Here is a 24,085-nt window from a genome sequence, read left to right as displayed (position 1 = left end):
TTTTAGGCCTCTTTTAAAACCATTAAATGTTTTTAAAGCACAACACACAGGCTGTAAGGGTGGAAGCAGCTTCCCAATGACCCTCTGCCTTCCAGGGAATGAAGGAACAAGCAGAACGAGCCGTCCTTCAAGTTGCACAGAGCAACACAACGCTAATCAGGGTGTGTTCCTTCTGTGGCTAGTGGATGGTTGTCTTTTGCAGGGTTGCTGTTCCATTTTCCCAATCCGCACAATCAGATCATCCTGAGCTGCTTCAACCAAACCAGTTTCGTTTCTTTGATTCCCTTCTGGCCTCCTTCTGAGGGAAGTACAATTCATTAACTGCTGACAGAGAGAGGCAAACAGAGGTCATAACGCCTGCACTCAACTCTTCTGAGCCCCACTTGGCAAAGCTCTGTGTTCAGCCTGCCACCCAGCAGTTTTCTCTCTTTAAGCAAGCCAATTAACTCCTGTCTCATTCACCTCAGGCTACCATTACAGGTGAGCCGACTGTTCTTCCAATTCAAAAGCTCTCTGCAGCTTGGGGTTTATATCCATGGTTAAGTATCCAGTCAGGATCACAGAGGTCCCTCCTCCTCTTCCTCCATTTACTACTGTTGTCTGGACCACACAGTTTCATTTTAACTGTAGCACTGCAGGATTTAAAGCAGATAAGCTTAAAATAGCAGTCAGCAATTTTCACAGCCTCTGGGTTTCTGGATGTGAATCCCTCCCACGTCGGACAAGAAGTTTACCAAGAAAAGCTGCACCAGGCTATGACCTGTATCCATCACCACGTCTTGGCTCATTATGTGGTTATACTGAATGATTAATGAGAGCCACAAAGAGGAGGAGCGTGGGTCACTGCATTCGGATCTTTGAAAATTCTTCTGAACCCCAACACTGGGTTGGGGACACCTCAACCATCTCAAAAGCTGCCAGGTTTACACATATACAATGAATGCTTCATCATGACTGAAGAGGCAGTAGGAAACCACATGTTACTGGGCAAACTCAGAGTTCACAATTTTTCTATGTGCAAAGTAAGAGATTAGAATCTTCTTTGGTACCTCACAGTCTCCATGTGTGAGGCAGATGGAGGTAACTCTGGTAAGAAAGAGATGTTGAAGGAAAGTCCCTTTCACATTTCATTTAATTACTTCCAAACTCAGTAGTTTAACTGTGAATACCTATGCAAAGTCATGCCATCTCAGCTGCTTCGTGACAGCTTGCCTACTACAGCAACTATTTAACTTACTGTCTATCTAAATCAAGGGTTTTCAAACTTGGCAAGTTTAAGACTTGTGGACTTCAAATCCCAGAATTCCTGAGCTAACATGACTGGAGGAGGGATTCTCGGAGATGAAGTCCACAAGTCTTAAAGCTGTCAAGTTTGAAGACCCCTGATCTAGATTGCTGAAGTTACTCAGCAGACATAAGCCCTATATTATCTCTGATTAGTGTGGTGGGCCCATCCTAAACAAATCTGGGAAAGATCAGTGTTCACTATAATACACGTTTATAACCAGTGGAACTTTTAATATTTGAACCGTAAGATTAAAAAATAACAGTTTTATAATTATTTAAATGAATGTATCCCAAGCTGAGTAGCTTTACAAGATGTGGACTTCAACTAAGTTCCGGTCATTATGGCCATTGCTGAGAGATTTTGAAGTTGAAGTTCATGTATCACAAGATTGCCAGAATGGGAAAACACTGTTTTAAATTGTTTAATAATGGTGCAGATATATTTATCTAGCACTGCTCTCTTTTATTACATTTTAACAGTTTTAACTTGTGTAGTAGAAGTCACATGGATTTAAAAGAAAAATACAAATGGGCTTTCAAACATCCAGTAGATATTTTAACCATAAAGCCCAATCCTTCAACTTACCCCTTGGCTTCCTTGAAACTGGATTGATGGCTTCAAACCCACAGAATCCTATACAAAAAGGGAAAAAATATAGACGAGTCACAAGACTTGTTAAGCATTATCAGTGATATTATTCCTAAAGCAGACAATAATAGATGGATAGCTATAAAAAAAAAAAAAAAAGACCAGGCACATTCTATCAATTTTAAGAGCTTTAAAAATCTCTTATTTTTAAAAATTGTAACTGACTTCTGTTTGTCAGCCACAAAGACCAAATGGAACTTTGATGTACGAAAAGATTATCCTGAAATATCAACTACCAAAATAAAGCAATATGGCAGGGATGCATTTTCTATTCTTCCAGTAGTACCTGATTGGCTGGCTAGAGAATTCTGGTCCACATATTTTCAGGCTGCCAAGGATGAGAAACAATGATCTAAATCAGAGATGTTAAACTCAAGGCCCGGGGCCGCCAGATCTTGTCCACAGGGTGTTTAGATCTGGTGCGTGAGGCCACACTGGAAACAGCAAAGGACCGGACTGCAGTGCCTCTGCCAGTGAAAACGGAGCTCGTGAGGGCTGTTTTTGCTGGCAGAGGGTTGCAAGAGACATTCGCAGGCAAAAATGGAGCTCGGGAGCCTACTTTCATTGGCAGAGTGCTCAGGCCACCATAGGCGCCCCCGACATGAGTGACGCTGAACCGGCCACTCTCCTCCCCCCGAGGTCAAACCCTGATGCAATGAAATTGAGTTTGACACCCCTGATCTGAATGGAGACTGCCCCGATTCACTAGATTTACATTTATATTAGAAAAGCTTCCCATTGCACTATAAACCTATTCCCCATTGGCCACCAAAAATCATTCTCAGCCATCCCCATGTAACGATTACCAACATTTAGCTTTGCTCCTTAAGTTCTAATAGGGAAAGGATGCTCTGTATACCCCCCACCTTCACAAAAACCAGGAAGACCGAGACTCAGAGACTGACTTTTTTAGTAGTACCCCTCCCTCTGCACCAGCCTTCCCCCCCCCACCCCGAGGGGGGATGTATTATTCCCCTCCCCCTCCACCATTGATGTTTCCAGAGCTGACAAAGGCAAACTTCTTTAAGGCACCATATGAACTCGTTCAACAGATTACAGGTTTATTTAGTTTTTAGCAGTTTTATTATTAGTTTTATGAACAGATTTTTATCATTTTATTAATTATGGTTTATTTCGTAAGTTGAAGGTTTATCTCTAATCAGAAGAATAGACATGTATACCTTTTGGTAACTAAAAACTATACATATGCTCTTATTAAATAGAAGCAAACCAAAATGATGCTTAATTTTCAGCACACATCCTGCACGGTTCTTTGTTTCTCCTTCAAGCTTGTCTGTACTAGCTCAACTTGAGTAAGTGGAGATCTGCAACTATTGTCGGTGCCAAGTCACCATAATATCAGGAAGGCTGCAAGGAGAGACTTGCAAAGTTGTAGCCTTGATGTGTCTCTCTAATACTCTATTCAGTCTTCAAGGACCAGGGATTTTTTTTCTCCCTACATCCAGCTTCTCCCTATCATCTGAATAAGAAGCAGTTCTGGGATATTAGGCAGAAAGATCAGAAAAGGGTTATGTAAAAATAAAATCTTGACTAGCAACTTTGGCAAAGTACAGGTAGTCCTCGACTTACAACCATTCATTTAGTGACTGTTCAAAGTTACAACGGCACTGAAAAAGTGACTCGTGACCATTTTTCATGTTTCTGTGACCACCACAGCATCCCAGTGGTCATGTGATTAAGATTCGGATGCTGGTTCATATTTATAACAATTTCAGGGTGCCGAGGACATAGGATCCCATTTTGTGACCTCCTCGCAAGCAAAGTCAATGAGGAAGCCAGATTCACTTAACAACCGTGTTACTAACTTAGCAACTGCAGCCATTCATTGAACAACTGTGGCGAGAAAGGTTGCAAAACGGGGCAAAGCTTACTTAACCGCTGTCTTGCTTAACAACTCGTAAAGTCAAGGACCCCCTGTGTTTTTGAGGCTCCTTTAAAACCAAGAGCAGAAAGGACTATGCAATTCATTATGTAGCACCACCAACAGCAGACCTGCTATCTACCAGCAGCTCAGCAAGCCTCACGGGAGCCGAGAATCTCTGCCTTCATTAGGAGCTCCTCAGGTTATGCAGGCTCACGGGTCCCCCTTGAGATGCTGCTGTAGCGCAGCAAAAGAAAGGAGCTGCCAGGCTGGCTAGGAATAGCGGCTTAAGTCATCAAGGGTTCTGTCATTGCCAGGTAGTGGTGATTCTTTCCATAACTGCAGGTGGTGGTGGGGAAATCCATCAGTAGAGAGGCCTCTCTTCTTTCCCAGAGAAAGAAATCACAGAACCGTGTCCATCTTTCATGGCACAATAAAGGCTAGTTACCTCTTCTAAATTTAAATCCAGAGCTAGTTGAAACATATCCATCGACCAACATCTAGCCTGCCCTGTTCCATTGGCTGAGGTCTCTCAGGAGAACACCTGATCCGGGTCTGGAGCACAGAAGGCCTTCACCAAACCACCGGGAATGCGGGATAGAAATAACACTGCACCTCCTATCACTGTAATGCTAGCAATCATGTATAAATGCTCAAGGCTTTTTTCCCTGTTGCCTAGTAACTTTCAGATTAGGAACCTCTTCCTCCAGTGCACTTTATACGAGGCTCTCTTTGAAGACAACTTATAGCTTTCACTGTCCAAAGGGCAACAGTCCATCTGCTAACTGGGGAAGCAGATTTAGATAGGGGCTGCTGATGCTACAGGAATCACACTGATCGTTTTCCAATTTGCTTCCTGGTCCAATTCAGAACGCTACTTTAATACCTTTGAAGATACACGGTCTATAGCTCTGTGATTACTTACAGGACTATCTCACAAGAATCAGTCCGCCTTGGCCGTTCTTGCAAGAAAGGATCTGCTGAGGATTCCCACCCAGTATGAAAATCAACAGAGTGGGGGCTCAGTCAGCTGTACCCTCACCGGCTGTCCCCATGCTTCCTTCCCAAAGTACAAAATGCCCTGGTGCTCCTGACTCTCAGGAAGACTTTTAAGAGTTGGCTATTTCATTTGAGTGTCGGCACTAATTAAGCTTCTTTTGTAGATACTGATAGCAGGGCATATTTGTAGTTTGCAATTACCTTGGGCAGATTTGGTAAATGTACATTTGTTCAGTTGTAACCTGCTTTGAATCCAGATAAGTTCGTGAGACATAAAAGGGGGCATGAAGAAACAGATAGCTAGACTGGACATCCAGGTATAAGGTCACTGCTACAGCAATAGCACTTAGACTTACATGCTGCTTCACAGTGCTTTACAGCTCTCTCTAAGGAGTGTACAGAGTCAGCCTATTTGCCCCAACAATCTGGGTCCTCCGTTTATTGACCTTGGAAGCATGGAAGGCTGAGCCACCCTTGAGCCGCTCAGAATCGAACTCCTGGAGTGAGCATTGAGTTAGTCTGCACTCTAACCACTGTGCCACCAGGGCTCTTCTATATCCCCATAGAAGTTTGTATATAATTACGTGGATTGTGTACATATGTTTACTTCACTTCTGTCATGTTCTCATCAAAGATTATATAATACAACATATAGGATTCTCTGTCTTTTTCCCCTCCGCAGGCTCTGCCAAGATGCAGCTAGTGAAGAACGATAAGGCAGAGCCATGACAGGAGAGAAGGAGAAGCCATTTGCAGAGATATTACGGCCCATGAAGGCACAGGTTTTTCCTCCCACACGTTAACAAACTGTTTGGTTCTTTGGGGGAACAAGAGAGATTCAAAATATCCAACAGGCTTCACAGGGCGTGCCAGAGAAAGGACCCAGAGGAGAGAAGGCATGAGGTCAGATGGCAGGACAGGCGCTTATAATAGGCACCCTGGTTGCTCATAAGCCAACAGCAATCATACTACTGAAGTGGTAATTAGCCAAGATGCAGCATTCCTCATTGCATGCAAATAGGTATAGCTGACAACTTTTGTAGGATAATTTTAATTTAAGAATGGTGATAGTTCAGATGAGCCGATCTAGAGGAATTCACAAAAGGTATCTGGTTACACATGTGGTAGTGCCGAGCACATAGAGACTTTCTTGCACCGAATGCTTCATTTGTGAGCAGGAAATAAGCCAGCAGGGCAAGAAAATGGCAGCTTTCTCCCTCCCCTCTTTCATAACTGATATAAAGTGATGTGATTTTTTTTTTAAATATGGAGAATGTATTCTTTACACTTTTAAACAAGAGCAGTCCTAATAAAACAGAGTGAAGGAAATGCGCTACTAATAGCCAGTGAAATGCCTTCAGTAAGCCGCAAAGTCAACAGCTAGTATTCAAAGGTTTGTTTTGTTTTTTAAAGAGAATCTATCCGTAACCCTTAAACAGAACCTTAAGTACCGGTAATCTGTAGTAGATCAGCAAAAGTTTCTAATTCCAAGAATCTAACAGCAATAAAATCTACTCAGTCCTGGCATCATAAACATTATTTTGAAATAGAAAACTTGGTGGACAAACTCTAATGGATTTTAACTTGACTCTGGCACTGATCATGCATTTTGGACTGGTCAAGGATACAAGATGCATTCTAAGGACCTACCTGTCCATCTTGTACCTGCTAGGATTTTTGGATCTCAAATACATCAACTCAGCTAGTTGCAATCTGCCTAAACTTCAAAATCTGGTTTAGCATAATACTTGAGGCAAGTAAAAATCCGTTCGCCTTCTTTTAAACAACAGTAGTTGGCTTACAGTGAATTTGCAATGAAATACTGCTCCAAATTTTTCCCCATAAGCAGTATTACCAACCCAAATATTCCCCATTTAATTTTGGTTTCCTGAATAAGTACTCTGTAAATTTCTTAAATCTCATTCTATTATATTCAGGCTATTTCTAATTTATCAAGATAGTCTGGAATAGTATTTCTATTCACTAGGATTTAAGCTATCCCATCAAATTTTTATGTTATCTGAAAATTCAAACAAACATTCCTTCCAGCACTTCATCTAGATCACTGATCAAAATATCGGACAATCCTGGATGAGCGTTTCTTGCTAAGATATTGGAAGTAAATAGAAGCTGGCCAAAAATGCTGAAAATTGGTCACATGACCATGGAACACTTCAAATGGCTGTAAATGTGAGCCAGTTGCCAAGTGCCCTGAATGGAACATGTGACTGCATGTATGTGTATGTGTGTACAACTGTTGGAACTTTGAAAATGCGTTGTAAGTAGTTCTGGGGAGGTAGATTGTAACTGAGTGATCGCTAACCAATCAGTCATCAAGCAAGGACTACTGGTATAGGAATGTGTGTGGTCGTTTAGTCTATAAAGTTATAGTCCCAAATGTCTCCCAGGCGTTAGGTTAGTGAAGCTATTTTATTAGTTCAGAACAGCTTTTTACTCGATCCAGATCCCACTTTTCTGTTCCTCCTGGAATTCTGAAGTAATCTGCTTCTGAAAACTGACATTTCTTGTTGCTTATCTCACGTAAGAAAGCAGCACAATTTTCAGCGGTTCAAGAGTAGCCTGGGTTCAAGATCCAAGCGCCGCGCAATAGACTGAACTCCTGTTACTTGCCTCAGCTTCTGCCTACCTAGCTGTTCGAAAGCATGTAAATGTGAGTAGATAAACAGGTTGTCAACCAAAAAAATACTTCTTTGGTCTTTTTAGTTGCCAGCAGAAAGGGAATGGAGAAAGCAGGGCATTCCTTAAATGTTTTAGATAATTGCTAGGCAGCCCAGGTTGTTGGCGTGCAAGATTATTACTGGAGAGCATGATTGATGACTCTTGGCTATGGATGTGTCCCATTGGAGAATATACATCCAGGGGGTGGGGGGAAGACCAGGGTCAAGGGGGAAGTGAATGATGTGTTCTAGCGTCGGCTGCACCAGGCAACGTCGACATGGTCACTCCTAATAAATCAATTTTTCTTACTCTGAGAGATGCAGCTAGAGCAGGAGTTCCCAACCTGGGGTGCTTGCACCCCCTGGGGGTGAGAGACAATATTCCAGGGGGTGCGAGAAAAGTCCAGGTAAATAATAGGATATTGGCTATATGTTGGCATTTTTATTTATTATTTATTTCAGGGGGTGCGAGGTTCGAGTGAAATTTCTTTAGGGGTGCGGGGCAAAAAAAAAGGCTGGGAACCACTGGGCTGGAGGCTTATGATTTGAATGGGGGTGGATTTGTCAGGGCCCTGATACAGATACCACTTCGATGGGAGGTAACAATGTTCTGTGTGGCCTCGGCATATAGTCATGCTGGCCACAAGACCATGGAAATGTCTTCAGACAACGCTGGCTCCCCCAGTTAAGAGATGGAGATAACTGTGCCGCCTAGAGTCGGACATGACTGCATAGGGGAAACCTTTACCTTTACCTATCTGACCCAGGAGCCCCCAACATGTACTTAATAAATACTGTCATCATAAGCTAGTAGGAGCAAGTTTATTTGTATCCCTAGCTGAAAGTTAAGCTTTAAATTCTAAAATAGTTTATTTATTTAGTCATATTTAGTGATATGCTGCTCATCTCAAAACATTCATACTCCAAGACAAAACATGATCAGTGATTGATACCCAGAAACTCAAAAGCCCACCTGGACATTCAGGAAAAAAAATACCTTATTTAAGCTGGAAAATCTGTTAACAATTATGTAAGAATATCACTCCTGTGTTACAAACTTGATGTGGAGGAAGGTTCGCGATAAGCAGCATTGGGGAGCCTCTGGTCCAGGGGTATCAAACTCAATTTCATTGAGGGCCGCATCAAGGTTGTGCTTGACCTCGGAGGGCCGGGGGGGCATGGCCAGCTTGATGTCACTCATGTCGGGGGGGCCTGTGGCCCGAGAGCTCTGCCAGCGAAAACAGGCTCCCGTGCTCCATTTTCGGCTGCGACAGCCTCCTGCAGCCCTTTGCCAGCAAAAACAGAGCGGCACCCCCCACCCCAAAACTCGGTTTCTGCTGGCAGAGGCACTGAGGGCCAGAATTTCACTGTTTCCAGGACGGCCTTGCAGGCCAGATCTAAGCACCCCATAGGCCGGATCCAGCCCTCGGGCTTGAGTTTGACACCTCTGCTCTAGTCAATCAGACATACTATAAAGAAACTCACAGCATCCTTCACTACTAGCTATGCAGAATGTGAATGTTAAACATCAGCAACAACTGAAGGGCTATGGGTTCCTCATCTCTAAGACTTATTTACAATGAATTTGCAGAAATGACTGTATGTTATTTATAGCTTATCCACAATTCTAGTTAAAGTTTACAAGCTGAATTTTCATCCCTGATAAGATTAAAGATTCCATGTAACCAGAAAACAAAGCATTTCTAAATGGGAAAAGGGAGGTTGTTGTTTTACTTCTTATCATATTATTTGGTTATGAGCTGGTGCACTTTTGAACTACGTGTTGCTTACATCATCTTTCTCATTCAAATCTAACCATGCATACATGCTCCACAAAGAAAGGCTAAAACTGGCCCCTAGGAATTGGCAAGACAGAAAGTAATAATTCTAGAGGATTAAACTGTTCTATGTGTTTTGAAATCATTTTGGTTGCGCAACAAAAGAAATGCAGAAGCAGGTTAGCAAAATTGCACATTACAACTCAAGCAAGTTAGCATTTTGCAAACGTAGGGCTTGCAAAAGAGACAGAAGGATTATTTCTTGTCCCAACCATACAATCTATGGTACATTTTGCCCCAAAATTCAGACAAAGCCAAACTGGCGGCAAGGAGAAAACCCGATGCCAAAGAAGCCAGACCTGGAGCATTATTGCAGGCTCGTGTGTAAATATCGGTAGCTTAGGGTACGCAAAATGTTCCATACTTGAAATGCTTTTAACCTTGAAACACTCTATTCTGGATTTAAAATAGTCTGTTATGATCATATTGGAAGGGTCAGGCATCCCAAAAATGTTTCAGTCTTAACAGACTTCAAAACAGGTTGTTCCTACCTTAGCAAAAGCACTCCAGGTCTATTTGGAACAACAAAAACAACAGTTTGGAACAACAGTGAAATTTGATCAGGTCAAAATAACTATTCCTAATGTGAGAGTGGTTCAAGCATGAAACAGTTCAAACTCCAAATGCGTTGCACGCCACCAGTTAACCACAACACGAAGCTCCTGCAATAGCAACTGTTTGTTTTAACGGCACAGCTCGTCAGATTAAAAGCTGTTCCTCAACAAGGTGGTGTTTAAAAACAAGGACAAAGACAGACCGGGGACTCTATGACGGAGCACTGTCTAGACTTCACTGTGTGATCTGATGGGTGGCTATGTTTTTATTTGCCTGCGTGTGCTCTACTCAATGAGCAATTCTGAAGTCCGAAGCACACCAACCTGGAAGCAATTTCCATAGGATTGCAAACAGTGGCATTGCTAGAGTTAAAACCTGGGGTCAAAATCCAACTTGAGAATGGCAGATGACCAGGGGAAGGGAAAACGAGGCAACGAACAGCTCCTGTATCAATGGTCAGGCCAGCACAGATTTGCTAGCTCCTCCAGACTGATACCGATCAATGCAGCATATACAGCAGGGGTGTCAAACTCGATTTCATTGAGGGCCGCATGAAGGTTGTGTTTGCCCTCAGGGGGCTGGAGTGGGCGTCACTTATGTTGGGGGCGCCTTTGGCGACCCAAGTGCTCTGCCAGCGAAAACAGGCTCCCGAGTTCCATTTTGGGCTGAGACGGCCTCTTGCAACCCTCTGCCACTGAAAACAGGCTCCCAAGCTCCGTTTTCAGTAGCGACAGCCTCCTGCAACCCTCTGGCAGAGGCACCGCGGGTTGGTCCTTTGCTGTTTCCAGGGCAGCCCCGCGGACCAGATCTAAGCACCCCGCGGACTGGATCTAGGCCCCGTGCCTTGATTGACACCCCTGACATACAGAATCAAAGAATAACCACAGAACACTGCTAGAAAACTATTACAATGATGTCCTCCAAAATTCATAGCTAGCAGCACTGTTATCTGAACTTGAAAGCTTAGCAAGCAGAGGTTGCAGCTCCTTGATAAGATAACCTTATTACAAATAGTAGAAAACTCATCATTAGATCAATTGTGAACTAAAAGACATAGTCCAGGTTATCTGCAAGGTTATCTGGGATGAGTTTGAGCCTCTTGGGTCTTGAAGAAAGTGACAATTGTGGGGTGTCAGTCCAGGAGGATTCCTGTCCTTCCCAACTGGTGAACAAACCAAAAGTTGAGTTTGAGTAGTGAAGAATGCTCCTGCTCGCCTTGAAAGAGATAGGCAGATGCACATCCATCAAGAAGCTATCCCTCAATCTTTTATAGTCCCCAACCTTTTTGGGGGTGGAGTGGGGGGTGAGGTTGTTGAAATAGAGGTGAATTTTTAACCTCAGAGAACCCTGGAAGAAGCTGATTATCTGGACCTTTCCAGATATAAGGCTGAGTCCACATTTGACTGATTTTTGGATGACCTGGGTTGGGATCAGGATAGGGGAAGAAGTATGGCTGTCCTTTTCAGGCTCGATGTGACTGAAGTCATGTGAGGGTTGGATTTAGAGGAGGTTTTCCTTCTGAGTGAGCAGGCCCTGTCAGTGGTAGTATGGAGTGACTAATCAGGCCAGAGGTCCTTCTACCATGAGATGCCTTCAAGCTAGACACTTCTGCTTCTCTCCTCCGTAGAGCCACTGGGTGAAGGTATCTACTACCATGGAGTCACCAGTATGCAATCTGTATTCTGCATTACATCTCAACAGCTAGCTGAACAGGAAATGCACCTGTCCTAGTGCCCAGACTCTGGATGAGGACAAACAGGCTTACATTCAGTTCCCACAAGACCCAGCGATTTTGGACAAGAAGTCTGCTGATTTCATGGTAGTCTTCCTAAACTCATAGCTCCTGCCCAGAGGGCCTTTGCATACAGCCATTCTTTGGGTCAGCTACAACCTTCCTGAATCAAGAGGCCATGCTCACCACCATTTATACACTGATATCTCACGTGGACTACTATAATATGCTACATATAGTGCTTCCCTTGAAGACTACCTGGGAGCTTCAGCTGATTCAGAACACAGTGGCTCACAGCAATTATACTGCTGGGTGGTTTTCCTATATATTTCTATTGCTTTAAGAGCTTCAAAGATTACCGCACTGGTTCTGATTGGTTTTTAAACACTTCACAATTCTTGGGGCATCTTTGAGACTGCCTGCTCCCGGGGATTTCTGTCTGTCCAATACAAAGAGCAGAATTGTGGAAGCTAAGGTATTCCCTTTGACACTTTCTGGAAGGAAAAGTAAAGAAGGATACGAAGAGCACTGATGCCTCTGGAGTATTGGAGAAGATTTCTGAGAATACCATAGACCAGGGGTCCTCAAACTTGGCAACTTTAAGACTTTAAGACACCCAGCTTTGCTGGCTGAGGAATTCTGGGAGTTGAAGTCCACATGTCTTGAAGTTGCCAAGTTTGGAGACTTCTGCCATAGACAGTCAAGTAAACAAACTAATGGATGATTGAAATAATCCACCCAGAGTTTCCACTTGAGCCACAGGCGACCAGGCTCAAATTATCATTCTTCAGATAACATTAAAGTGAAGTACTAGCTCTCTGGAGAAGGTTCTAGTGCTGGGAAAGGTGGAAGGGGAGAAAAGAAGAGGATGAGCAGCACCAAGATGGATGGGACTTAGTTGCAAACAGGGGCACTATTGGGAGACATGAAAGAACAGGTTAGGGATAGATGGTCATAGAGAAAACCAATCTATATAGCCATGAGATTACTAGGAGTTGAAAACAACTTGATGACATATAATTAACAATAATAAAAAAAATTCTTCCACGCAATGTCATGGCAGGTGACAGCAGATGGTCAGATGTAATAGATTTAGGAAAAGGTAAACACATTTGGACTTGCTAGTACTTGGATGTGGACAACATGAAGTTCAGAGCGAAGACCAAACTGGCTAGCCACTTCTATATGTTGCCAAAAAAAAAACCAGTTAAGGAAGTTCAAGGCAGATAATAAGAGTCAAACCTGAATCAAGGAAGACTTGATTTTACATTTAAAATTTCCCATTTTTTGCAAACAATTTTTTCCCCTTAAAGAATATTGGCTTTTCTGATTTGAGGATGTTAGTCCACAGAAAAGATTTATTTTCTGTTATGTTTCCTGGACTGGGAGCTCATGTAGTAGCATGGCAGGGCTGTGGTCCTCAGATTGCACTTTAGGTTTGAAGTCAGTGGTCCAATTTATGGGCTTCAGCTCACAGAATTCCCCAGCCAGGCTGGGGAGTTCTGGGGGTTCATGTCCACAAGTCTTAAAGTTGCCGTGGTTGGATATCCTGGTTTAAGTTCTTTTAATTCCTTATTTTTTTTGTTTTTAGTCCATAATAGATTTACCATTAAGCTAGTATAACAAGGAACTACATTTAATTATTTACTGAATTAGTATTGGGGAATACAGGAAACCTATAAATATTTACATGGGGTAAGATTCATTGAACTTCCTGAGACAAATATTTTATTTAGGCCTACGGAATTCATTTACTAGTAGTAATGTTACCCTTTTAAAAAAGGAAAGGCCTTCTAAAGAAATGTGAAAGTCAGTTTTCATACTGTCAGATTGAGCAATCTGAATAGAATACTTTATTGACCAAAACAACAAGCTCATGAACACTGTTATCTACCACCCATTTTAGTCCCATATGTAGGAAGCAAAAATTAAAAATAAAAATGTACATTATTATTACATTTGATACTCAGCAACTGCTAAAATTCTTTCATAATGGCTTTTTAGCTTTTCTGCAATAAGTAACTGATTAGAAGTTCCTGTATTTTTATTTCATGCTTTGTTGGACTAGCTAGAAATTAAACTGTATAAAATTGCATTATGATGGAATTAATGATTACACTTTTGACTTTGTTTAAAGTTATAAACTTTAGAATTCTCCTCTGAGTGCCCTTAAGCAAATACATTCTGCCCTCGGTCACATATATCTTCTATTCAATATCCACACAAATAACTGACATTCACAATGAGAGAATCAGATATTTTCTTAATTTTTCTGATTTACCTGGAGAATTTCAGTTATTCTAATTCACTTAAAAACCGCATTATTCTTTAACAGTGTTCATTTCCAGAAGGACAAAATCCATTTGAGTTCGATAAGTATGACTTATAAAGAGATTAATTTGCAGAGATATATACATGCCCTGGATATTTCTGAGTTGTTTACATTTTCAGCTGTGGCTGGCAAACTGTCTTAGTTGCAATACACTGTTTCCAGAATTAGAGAATATGAACTGCTGTAGAAAAACAGCAATCAGAGACGCAAATGCCTTCCTTGCCTGTGGTTCCTGGAAGCCTCTGGTTGAATTACAGTGAGAAACAGGATGCTGGATAAGATAAGAAAACCCATGGAATTGGAGTTCTTGTGTTTATGTAATGCTTCCCTGCCGTTGGTTGTTTTCCTACAGTCTCAGTCGATTTTGTCTTCTTCATACTGGGCCTTCTAATTTCCACAAGCAGCTGCTACTCGCTCCAACCCTTCCCCAGAAATCTTTCTGTGAGGCAGCCTATCATATCCATATTCCCCCCATTTCAAAGGTGAAAGGGTCTAAGCAAAGCCACCAAACTTGGTTCGCTACTGCAAAAAAGGGAACTCAGTGTTCTCCAGACCCAATGAATATATAATTGTATTGGCTCCCTGTTTTAAAGAAACTGGTCCAAGCTGTTAGGGCACTGAATTTGTTTTAAAGCCCAGGCCAAAACGACAATAACAACAACCCCACAACTTTCCTCTGAAAACCAAAACCCACTTCCTTTTTTACTCTTTGTTATTACAAGCTCCCTACCCCAGCTTTGGTTCAGTTGGCTTGTTGTTGCAGGATTACATATTTGGTTACAACTCACTGCTTAAGAGAGAAAACAAGAAAAACATACCTATGGGAAGAGAAACGAAAATGGCTTACAATATCTGTCCCAAGTTGGTAACTTCCAGATGCATCAGACTAAATGTTTGCCCTTCTTAAAGAGCATGGTGGTTTATTGGAGCTGTAGTCCAACACACTGGGAAAGCACAAAGTTGGGGAATGCTACTTTACACACGAACAGCTCCCACTCTAGGTTTTATCAGTTCTGAAAAGAATTTCAGAAGCTTCGTTTCTTTTAGATCAAATGCTAAAATGTACGCGTTGTAACTTTCCAGAATTTAATACCCACTAAAAACCTTTTTTTAAAAAAAATAGAAAAAGAAATTATCACGCCATACAGCTGCAAATAAGTTCTTAAAAGTGGGGGGACCAGGCACCAATACCCCTGCAAAATTGGGTCCCAAGGGAGATGGAAACCTCCACTACCAGTGCAGGCAACTGCCAACTTCTGCTTAGATAGTGACCCTGCAGCCAGGTCATGCCATTCCAGGACTGCCAGAGAAGGCTTAAATGATGACACTCTACTCATAGGAAGGAGGCAATGGCAAGCCACTCCTGAAAAACCTTGCCAAGAAAACAACAGGGACTAGTCCGTGCATTCCCCAGGAGTCAAAACCTGACTTAAAGGTGCGCAATAAGCGCATGCATTCCATGTGCAAAAAGTGCCCTGAGTTGCAATCGAATACATTGGGGGAAATATAATACTACCCATGTTTCCCCCAAAATAAGACTGGGTCTTATATTCATTTTTTGCTCAAAAAGACGCATTGGGCCTTATTTTCTGGTTAGGTCTCATTTTCCAGGAAACACGATACTAAAATGCATCTGTCTGGCTGACGGACTTAAGTGGAGCTTATTTGGGGGGTAATGCTTATATTACGAGCATCCTGAAAAATCATGATAGGGCTTATTTTCTGGTTAGGTCTTATTTTTGGGAAAACAGAATCTATTTATAATCTATTTATAATATCATCCCATACCTTAATTTGTAACAGAATAACAGAGTGGGAAGGGACCTTGGATGTCTTCTAGTCCAACCCCCAGCTTAAGCAGGAGACCCTGCACCATGACATATATGAGGAAATTTGCGAAAGGCTGGGGCTGGCCTATAACATCTCACTCTCGAGAGCTACTTTTAAGAAAAGGAAGTTGCAGACAGGCTGAGTGCATTTCATAGGACAGTTCTTTAAATGTTGCACAGTAGCAAGCTGAATAGGAGGAATATGCTGCTTTATTTGATTGGTGCTTCCCCTCCCGTACTTTTCAGAAATGAGGTCACAGAGACCCAAGAGAAGAAAACAAGAACCCGAAAGACCAGAGCAATGTTCTGTGAAACTCAATGACCTGTGACCAAGAATGGTCAAACAAATACCTTTAGGAGGTGCTACAAGCAGGGCATAAATGCGGACTTTCCGTTCCCCTCACAACTAGTATAAAGACAAAAGCACCACTTAATATGGAGACTTTGTTCTCCGCTATCACAGCAGCCGTGGCTATGATAAAAAAAATCATTACAGAAGTGTAACCCTTTGCAAGGCAAAGATGATGAGTTCTGATGGGTCATGGCAAATTGCCTTAGTCCAGCATCCGGCCACCAACTGCACATAGCAATCCTGATGGGAAGCCACACTTGCAGATGATCGGGAATGTCAAACTGATATACAATGCAACTTATTTATGTATTAGTAAGGTAAGATCAAAGTTGGGGCAGGAATTCTGTTTCAGTTGCACCGGTTGCCAATGTTCCTATGAGTCCAATTTAACCTGTTGTATTAACCTGTAAAATTGTATACTGTTTGGGGCCACATTATTCTGCCTGGACCTTTAGATCAGCCTTCAAAACCCATCTTGTGGGCATGCCAATAAAATCATGTTGCTTGACAAAAGTCAGGGCCTTCTTAGGAACAGCTCCACCTTTGCAGAACTCTTCCAAATGAGATATTCCTGTATAAGGGCTTTCAAGATTCCTTTGCTTAGGAATGCTTATCAGAGGGCCCGTTTTGTCTAGTCTAGTGGTTTACGGCTTCGGGCTAGAAACCAGGGGATTGTGAGTTCTAGTATTGCCTTAGGTATGAAAGCTGGCTGGGTGACTTTGGGCCAATGGGCCAGTCACTCAGCCTAACTGAACCATCTCACAGGGTTGTTGATGTGGGGAAAACAGGAGGAGGAGTACTACATAGGTTTGCCGCCTTGACTTACTTATAAAGTAATAAAGGTAGGGTACAAATCCAATAAATAAAATGATTTTTCTGACTGGTTAGAAGTATGTACAGTACGTGCAATGCTATGAAAGGCTGCAGCTGTAAATAGGCTTTGTGCGTACGATTAGCTCAGAAGCAGGCAGTTTAGGGTTTCCTAATTTCAGGCCTCAAGCAAAAAGTCCGCTGCAAAAGATCTGTAGAGATCTTTGTTAAAGCAGGTATCAGAAAGAGGGGAAAAAACGGGAAAGCAAGAAATGCAGGGTGGAGAGTGGACTCTTCCCGTGTTTTATTGGTACTGAGCCCCCTAACTTTAACTTTACTTACCTTCAAAGTACAGGTAGTCCTCAACTTACAACGGTTCACTTAGTGACTGTTTGAAGTGACAATGGCACGGAAAAGTGAGTTGTGACCATTTTTCACACTTGCGACCATTCCAGCATCCCAATGGTCACGTGATTTACATTCGGATGCTTGACAACTGACTCACACTTAAGACGGTTGCAATGCCTCGGGGTTATGTGACCAGCCTCTGCAACCATCTGAAAAGCAAAGTCAATGGGGAAGCCAGATTCATTTAACAACCAGTTTACTAACTTTAACTGCAAAGATTCACTTAACAATTGTGGCAGGAAAAGCTGTAAAACGGGGCAAAACTCACTTAACAAATGTCTCACTTAGCAACATAAATGTTGGAATCAATGGTGGTCATAAGTTGAGGACTACCTGTAAATTGATATTTTGGGATTGACCATCTCCATTTGGATAAGTATTTTATAGCCACTCAAATCTCTTTATGAAAAATGTCTGCCGTGACAGCCTATCACATATTCTCCACATTCCTAAAATGGTCCTAGCTACAAAACGCAGCTTATTCATAGCTTATTTATATCAATTGCAATGCAGGATTTAAATTATATTATTTATCTTTAATTCATATTGTTCAAGCTTAGAGTTAAGTATGAATATATCTTTTTTTTTAACCTTTACATAACCCACCAATGTAGAATGTGGCTGGACTTCTATGGAAGCTTTTCAGTCTGCCCTGTTTTGAGAAGTATGTTGCTATTATCCAGAGGCAGTGCCCACATCCTTGGTTGCATTTAGTTTGGAAGTAAAAACTGCCTTACCCTGGAATCTCACCCAACTGCACAACAAAACCTTTGGAAAGGTTTGCTTCGCTTGGGAGCTGTCACAGGAGGAAACCGTTTTTTTTTAAAAAAAAAAGATTTTCTGTTAAATACATTTCTTAGTGCTTAATAAACATGGTGTTGTCTGGATATTTAATGTGCTTAACAATACAAATTTACATTCTCAATCTCCACCCCTTTTTTCCAACCACTGGTAACATACAGTAGATTCCATGTCTGATAATATTCTACATCTTCTTTCTGTTTAATTTTCAATGTCAATCTGCACATCTCGCGGTATATCTTCATTTTTCCAGTGTTGTGCAAATATAATCCTCATTGCTGTTAAGACTTGTACTATTAAACGTACATATTTTTCTTATCATTTTCTTCTGATATTATACCTAATAAAAACAATTCAGGTTTAAAATCTACATGTTTCCCTATCATCTTTTCTACCCACCTATGTATCTTTGGCCGAGGTTTTTTTTTTCTTTTTTCTTTTGCTCAAGTCCACTACATGTGATAAAATGTGCCCATTTTTTGGGTTACATTTCCAACATTTGCTAGACATATTAGGAGGCCGTTTTGTTGATTAGGGTAAAGATGGAAGAGTAAACTAAAAACTCTCCAATTTGCACTGAAAATGAATACTTCTGGGACCACAACTGGGAGAATTCTTTAAGCAACACAGTTAAGTGAATTGCACCTGGTTTTATGACATTTTTGGCCATGTTTTTTAAGCAAATCACTGGATTTGATAAGTGAATAATGCAGTCATTAAGTGAATCCTGCTTCCCCGCTGACTTTGCTTGTTGGAAGATGGCTGGAAAGGTTGCGAACAGGGATTGCATGACCCCAGAATGCCACAACTGTCATAAATATATGCTGATTGTCAAGTACGTGAATCTTAATCACCTGACCGTGAGGATGCTGCACCAGTTGTAACTGTGATTCCCCCCCCCCCCGTGCTGTTGTAACCTCGAACGATTGAATGGCTGTAAACTGAGGATTAGCTGTATGCATCTGACTGGGCCAATCTGCAAGTTGGCCTGTTCACAGGTACGTATGTGGCGATGAACTACCAGCATCTGGGATAGAGAACAAGAGGCAATGGTGAAGATCTGCTTGAGTTAGACATCAGAATAGAGCTGGAAGGGATCTTGAAGGTCTTCTAGTCCATGGTTCAGCCCTTGCTGGCCTTGGATAGATAGGGTCTGCCTCCTTCAAGAACTCCTAATCAGGGGTGTCACACTGGATTTCTACAAGGGCCAGACCAGCATTGTAGTTCTCTGTGGGCCAGGCCGGGCGGGGAGGGATAGACAGAACGGATGCCTCCTGCAGCACCGTGCTGGGCAAAACAGGACACAGGAGGGGCTCATGCACCCCTCCCCATGGTCCGTTTTCAGCCTCCATGGCCTCCTGCAGCACTCTGCCGGCCAAAAATGGGCTGCGGGGGAAGGCACATATCCCCCCCCTTCCTCCATTTTGGCCAGCAGAGGCACCACAAGCCAGTCCTTTGCTATTTCCAGGCCCGCCCTAGACCTAGAGGAAGATGGCACTGTGGCAGGATCCTATTTTGCCTGCAAAAGGTCTGCATTTCAAAACAGTGTCAAGTAACCGGACTGAGGAAGTCTCTATGGCCAAGACCTGGGAGAACCTGTGCCAGTCAAACCAGGCAATAACACCGCAGAGATGCTAAACCTGAAAGCCACACATGGCTCCAAATCTTGAATTCAGCCCTGAGCAAAGTTGAAATAGTCAACATGACCAAAGGGAAAAAAATTAAAGTTAAATATAGGCCTGTTGAAATGTTTTTTAATTGTGCAGCCATATTATACCACTCATAGGCCAGGTCCATTCCTCAGATTGGGGAAAAAAAGTTGTCTACCTTGGTAACACCAGATTTATTTATTATTAAACTTATATGCAACCCATCTCACTACTGAAGCGAGTCTGGCATCTTACAAAATGATTTTAAAAAGAGATAAATATGAGAACAATTAACAGTTGATAACGCCAGGTTCAATTGCTGTCCGCTCCAAAGGACCAAATTTCTGCCTGTACTTAGGTGGGAGAAATCCAATTTCAGGCGAAGATTATAGAGATTACAGAAATAAGGGGGAGAAAGTGTTTATAGAAAGTTTCCCAATTACATCCAGAAATGACCATTCTGTGTGAGAAACTTATGCTGGCATCATTATCAGACTTAGCAGAAGACAGCTTCAGATGATTCTAGGAAGATCGTCTGAAAACATTTTACTAAAATATTATGGGCTTCCAGACCAAAAGAAAAAAAAAATCCATTCCCTGAGCATAACACCATTCCCCAAAGACTGGGACAAACTTTGTGAAACTGCCTGTCTGAGTAGCACAGTCCTGCCCAGCTGGTGAGATTCAGAGGGTTCGCAGAAAAGCACAGAACGTTCCAGCATTTTCCACCTGCATATGCTGGTCAACCATTCCTACGGATTAAGAGACACCTACCATCCTTAACTGACGTATGTTCCTCCTCTATTCTGTTATGCAACATCATAAAATAATTCCAGAGGTTTTTTTTTTTAAAAAAAGCATGAACCTCAAGATTCTTAATTGGTTCCATGCAGGATGAAGAATAGCCCTGTTATAAACTTGATCCTTCCTCATTTTAATTCTTTTAGAGAGCAACAGGGCAGCAAAAGCAGGGTGATCACTTTGTTTTGCAACAGAAGAGGCAGATGTAACTGAGAGGCTAGGAAAACAACACAAGCAACTCATTACCATCTGTATTTCTATGTTGTTTTGTAAATATTGGTCTCCACTATCTTTGCTCCAAATACCTCATTTGTTACTATCTTCTACACATACCCAGGGAAAAGTAAACTACTAACAAAGTGTACCGCAAGGAAAGATATTGCATAATAACCTTCAGATCTGCTGCTGATCCCATAGCAACTGCACTCGTTTCAGGAAAAAAAAATGGCATTTTTCCCCTGTGCATCCAGAAAAAAAATTGAGAAACCAGCAAGTTCTGATCAAATCTACAAGATACAGAGTAGTCATGTGTTTTACGATCAGGTCTATCTTATAAATCGGAATCGACTAAATGTTCCTAAAGCAGAGAATTTACTTCTCCTACTTGCTGACTTTTCATGTTTTGTATGCCTACCCACAGTTTGCGGCAGCTTAAAGACTAATAAGTTTTATTGTGAAAGCAGCATTCCTGACCCAGTGGACACTGCATTATGATATAAATCCATAAAAACTCCGGTGTCTTAAATCTGTCTGCCTGTCTATGGGAACTGATAAACCTACCTCTCTGGAACTTTACTTGCTCCTCTGCTTCCTTTAAAGTAACAACATTCTTGGAAGGTACCTTACTCATATTTACAGGTAACCCCCTTTTAGCAATCACAATTGGGACTGGCAACTTGGTTGTTAAGCAAAGTTTGCCCAGTGAAACTCTGATCTTATTTCAGCTTTCCTTTGCTTTACAGATCCTTGCAAAAATAAAAAATGCAAAGACTTCTTGCAAAGCTATTTTTTCATCGGAGTCATAACTGTTGATGAATCACCCTTTAATGATTGTCACTAAGTGAGGACAATTTGCATTATACTTATATGGCTTCCTCTCTCAAATATATGACTCTTGGTGACTAAACAATATTAAAAATGATAAATATACATCCACATATTGCAATTAATAAACCTCTGTTATTCAAATCCAAAGTGAGCTGAATTTTGGTCTGAGAAATTTCTTGACAAGGTCTGCACTCAGTTGTGTATCGAAGACTGAAGGGGGTGCACACAAGGGAAGATGCTGCAAAACTGGAAAGAGTTGTATCATTTCTCAGCTGCCCGTGAATCAGATACAAGTAATACATATGACCAGGCAGGAAATACAATTTTGAAGACTAATAATACAGAGAGATTTATCCGCAAGATAATGCTACAGGATTAGAAATAAAGAGACAAGCAAGAATTAACAGAGGTCTTATAATCCAAGGTAGCTGTTTTGAATGAAAAATGTCATCAGTCTAATCTCTGGTTAAAAGCATGAGGTAGCAAATGGAAGGATAGATCCTCCATCTCAGAACCTGTAAAATCATTGAAACAAGAGAGAAAATATGGGGCTGTAGAACAACAAGTAATCTATCCCCCACATTAGGACAATTCTATATTGTACAGGTGACAGACATGATCCATTCCATTCAGCATGGAAGTTCATAAATCAACATTTTTTTTTGATAAACAAAACAACTTACAACAATTTGCAAGCATGAAGATACTCTGAAAAAATGAGATTGCTTTGGGCCACACCTGACCTGATACTCCTCTTCCTCTCTCTCCCTCTCTCCCCCTCACACACACAAACACACACATATATTACATTACATTAGCCACCACAACAAACATATCTGCATTTCTCCTTCTTTCTCAGTGTGCCCTGGCCTACTGCCAGTGGTCTAACCTGCTCAGGCTAGAATTAGCTCTCCTGAGTTTGAAGGAATGATCTTTAACAATCAACTGGGTTTTTGAGATTCAGAGGACCGAACCTGTTGTCTTCATGCAAAACAAAAGCTTTGTCCCTGAGCTGTCCTCGCAAAACAAGATTCAGACTTGGGATTTCCTAACTACGTTCCTTTGAATCACTGCCAGTCACTTAAATACGTGCGTCTCCAAAGAGGCACTTCCTTGCCAATCTGACTACTCATAGGATGTCACAACTGCTTCAGCCGACATTCAATTACCACAGGTCTTGATGTGCGTGAGCAAGAGGAGGGGGAGAGGCACCTCAATGCAAACAGACAAATCCACCCAGCTGCTTTGTGTGTGGCAGAACTGCCTTCCCCAGAAGGTTTTCAACAGGATAGAGACCTGTCAGAGTAGACTTAAGTATAGGGTGGGGATGGACAAAAGGATGTTTCACATTCATAGGTGCCACCCTCAGCATTCTGCAAGGACAAAGTGCACAGATTCATATAACATTTTTCAAATCTTTGGCCACTGAATCAAACTTCCAAGATGCTCAGGGTTAATCCTATCCACCAGGCAGCCCTTGAAAAGCATCTATTTATTATCAGAAAACTGCAAGCATGAAACCACATTCACCACGTCAGAGACCTTCCCCAACAAGGCCCAGGTACTTACTGCCATTCTGAATAAGCCATTATACAATGAATCTGTAGTCGATTTGCAAATCACATTAAATTGCTTTGTTGTGTCATTTGTACTTCGAACAAAAATAATGGGTGCTTAATACTAATTGATGGCAAATTATGTTTGTAATAGTGTGTGTTAATGTGTAGTAAGCCCACAAAGACACAGCATCATTTCTATAACACAGCGGGGACAAACAGTCAAATTCCCTTTACGTGGCAATGCAGAGAAGGTGACAAGTTCTGGCCATCTATGAAAATGGCCCGTATTTGTCAGGTTGCTCTGGTCCCCACCCCCACGGTCAGTTTCTGTGAGCTGAGAAAATCACTGAAAAGATTAGTAGATTTTAAAACTCTATATCATGGTCTTGGAAAGGGGATTTAAGTTATAACGTCTTATGATGCTTATTGCAGGGGTCTGAATTTAAAAACAAGCTAGAAACAGCTTCCTAACAGACGGGATGGGATGATTTTTGACACGCTCTTTCTCTTTCGTACATAACGTCCTATTATCTCATGCAGGAAACACAGGCCAAAGGAATTATCTGGACCTTCTATGAATGAACAGAGAATTCAGTGTGTCAACTAATGTTAGGCCATAAGAAGTTTAACAAGTGTGCTTCAGAATCAAGCAGGGATCTAAAGTGGGATTTCAGAGCCGAATAATATACTTTACAATGACCAAATAAAGCAACTTTGCGCATGATATGGAGCCAGGTCCAGTTTGGGTCAACAGAAAGATGCAGTCAAATGTAGCTTGCATCAACAGAATGCACCATTCCAAATTCTTGCTGTGAAAGGACCTCGATGAATGGCCTCTTTTCGTAAAACCTGCAAGATTGTTACAATGCAGCCAAAA

The 24,085-nt window shown here is 41.8% G+C and overlaps 1 protein-coding gene across 1 annotated transcript in view; it reads right to left on the bottom strand.

Moving 5' to 3' along the window:
* Positions 1-24,085, bottom strand: part of ELL (elongation factor for RNA polymerase II) — a 50,980-nt gene that overhangs the window by 23,275 nt on the left and 3,620 nt on the right. Inside the window, exon 2 of the mRNA XM_026698888.2 lies at positions 1,874-1,921. Within this exon, the coding sequence (XP_026554673.1) occupies positions 1,874-1,921 (48 nt within the window). The remainder of the gene's footprint in view (positions 1-1,873; positions 1,922-24,085) is intronic.

Source organism: Pseudonaja textilis, chromosome 1 (assembly GCF_049901715.1).
Source record: "Pseudonaja textilis isolate UNSWEBS1 chromosome 1, rPseTex1.2, whole genome shotgun sequence".
Lineage (NCBI taxonomy): Eukaryota > Metazoa > Chordata > Lepidosauria > Squamata > Elapidae > Pseudonaja > Pseudonaja textilis.
The sequence above is the reverse complement of the archived record's forward strand: the minus strand, read 5'-3'. Positions and strand labels throughout refer to the sequence as shown.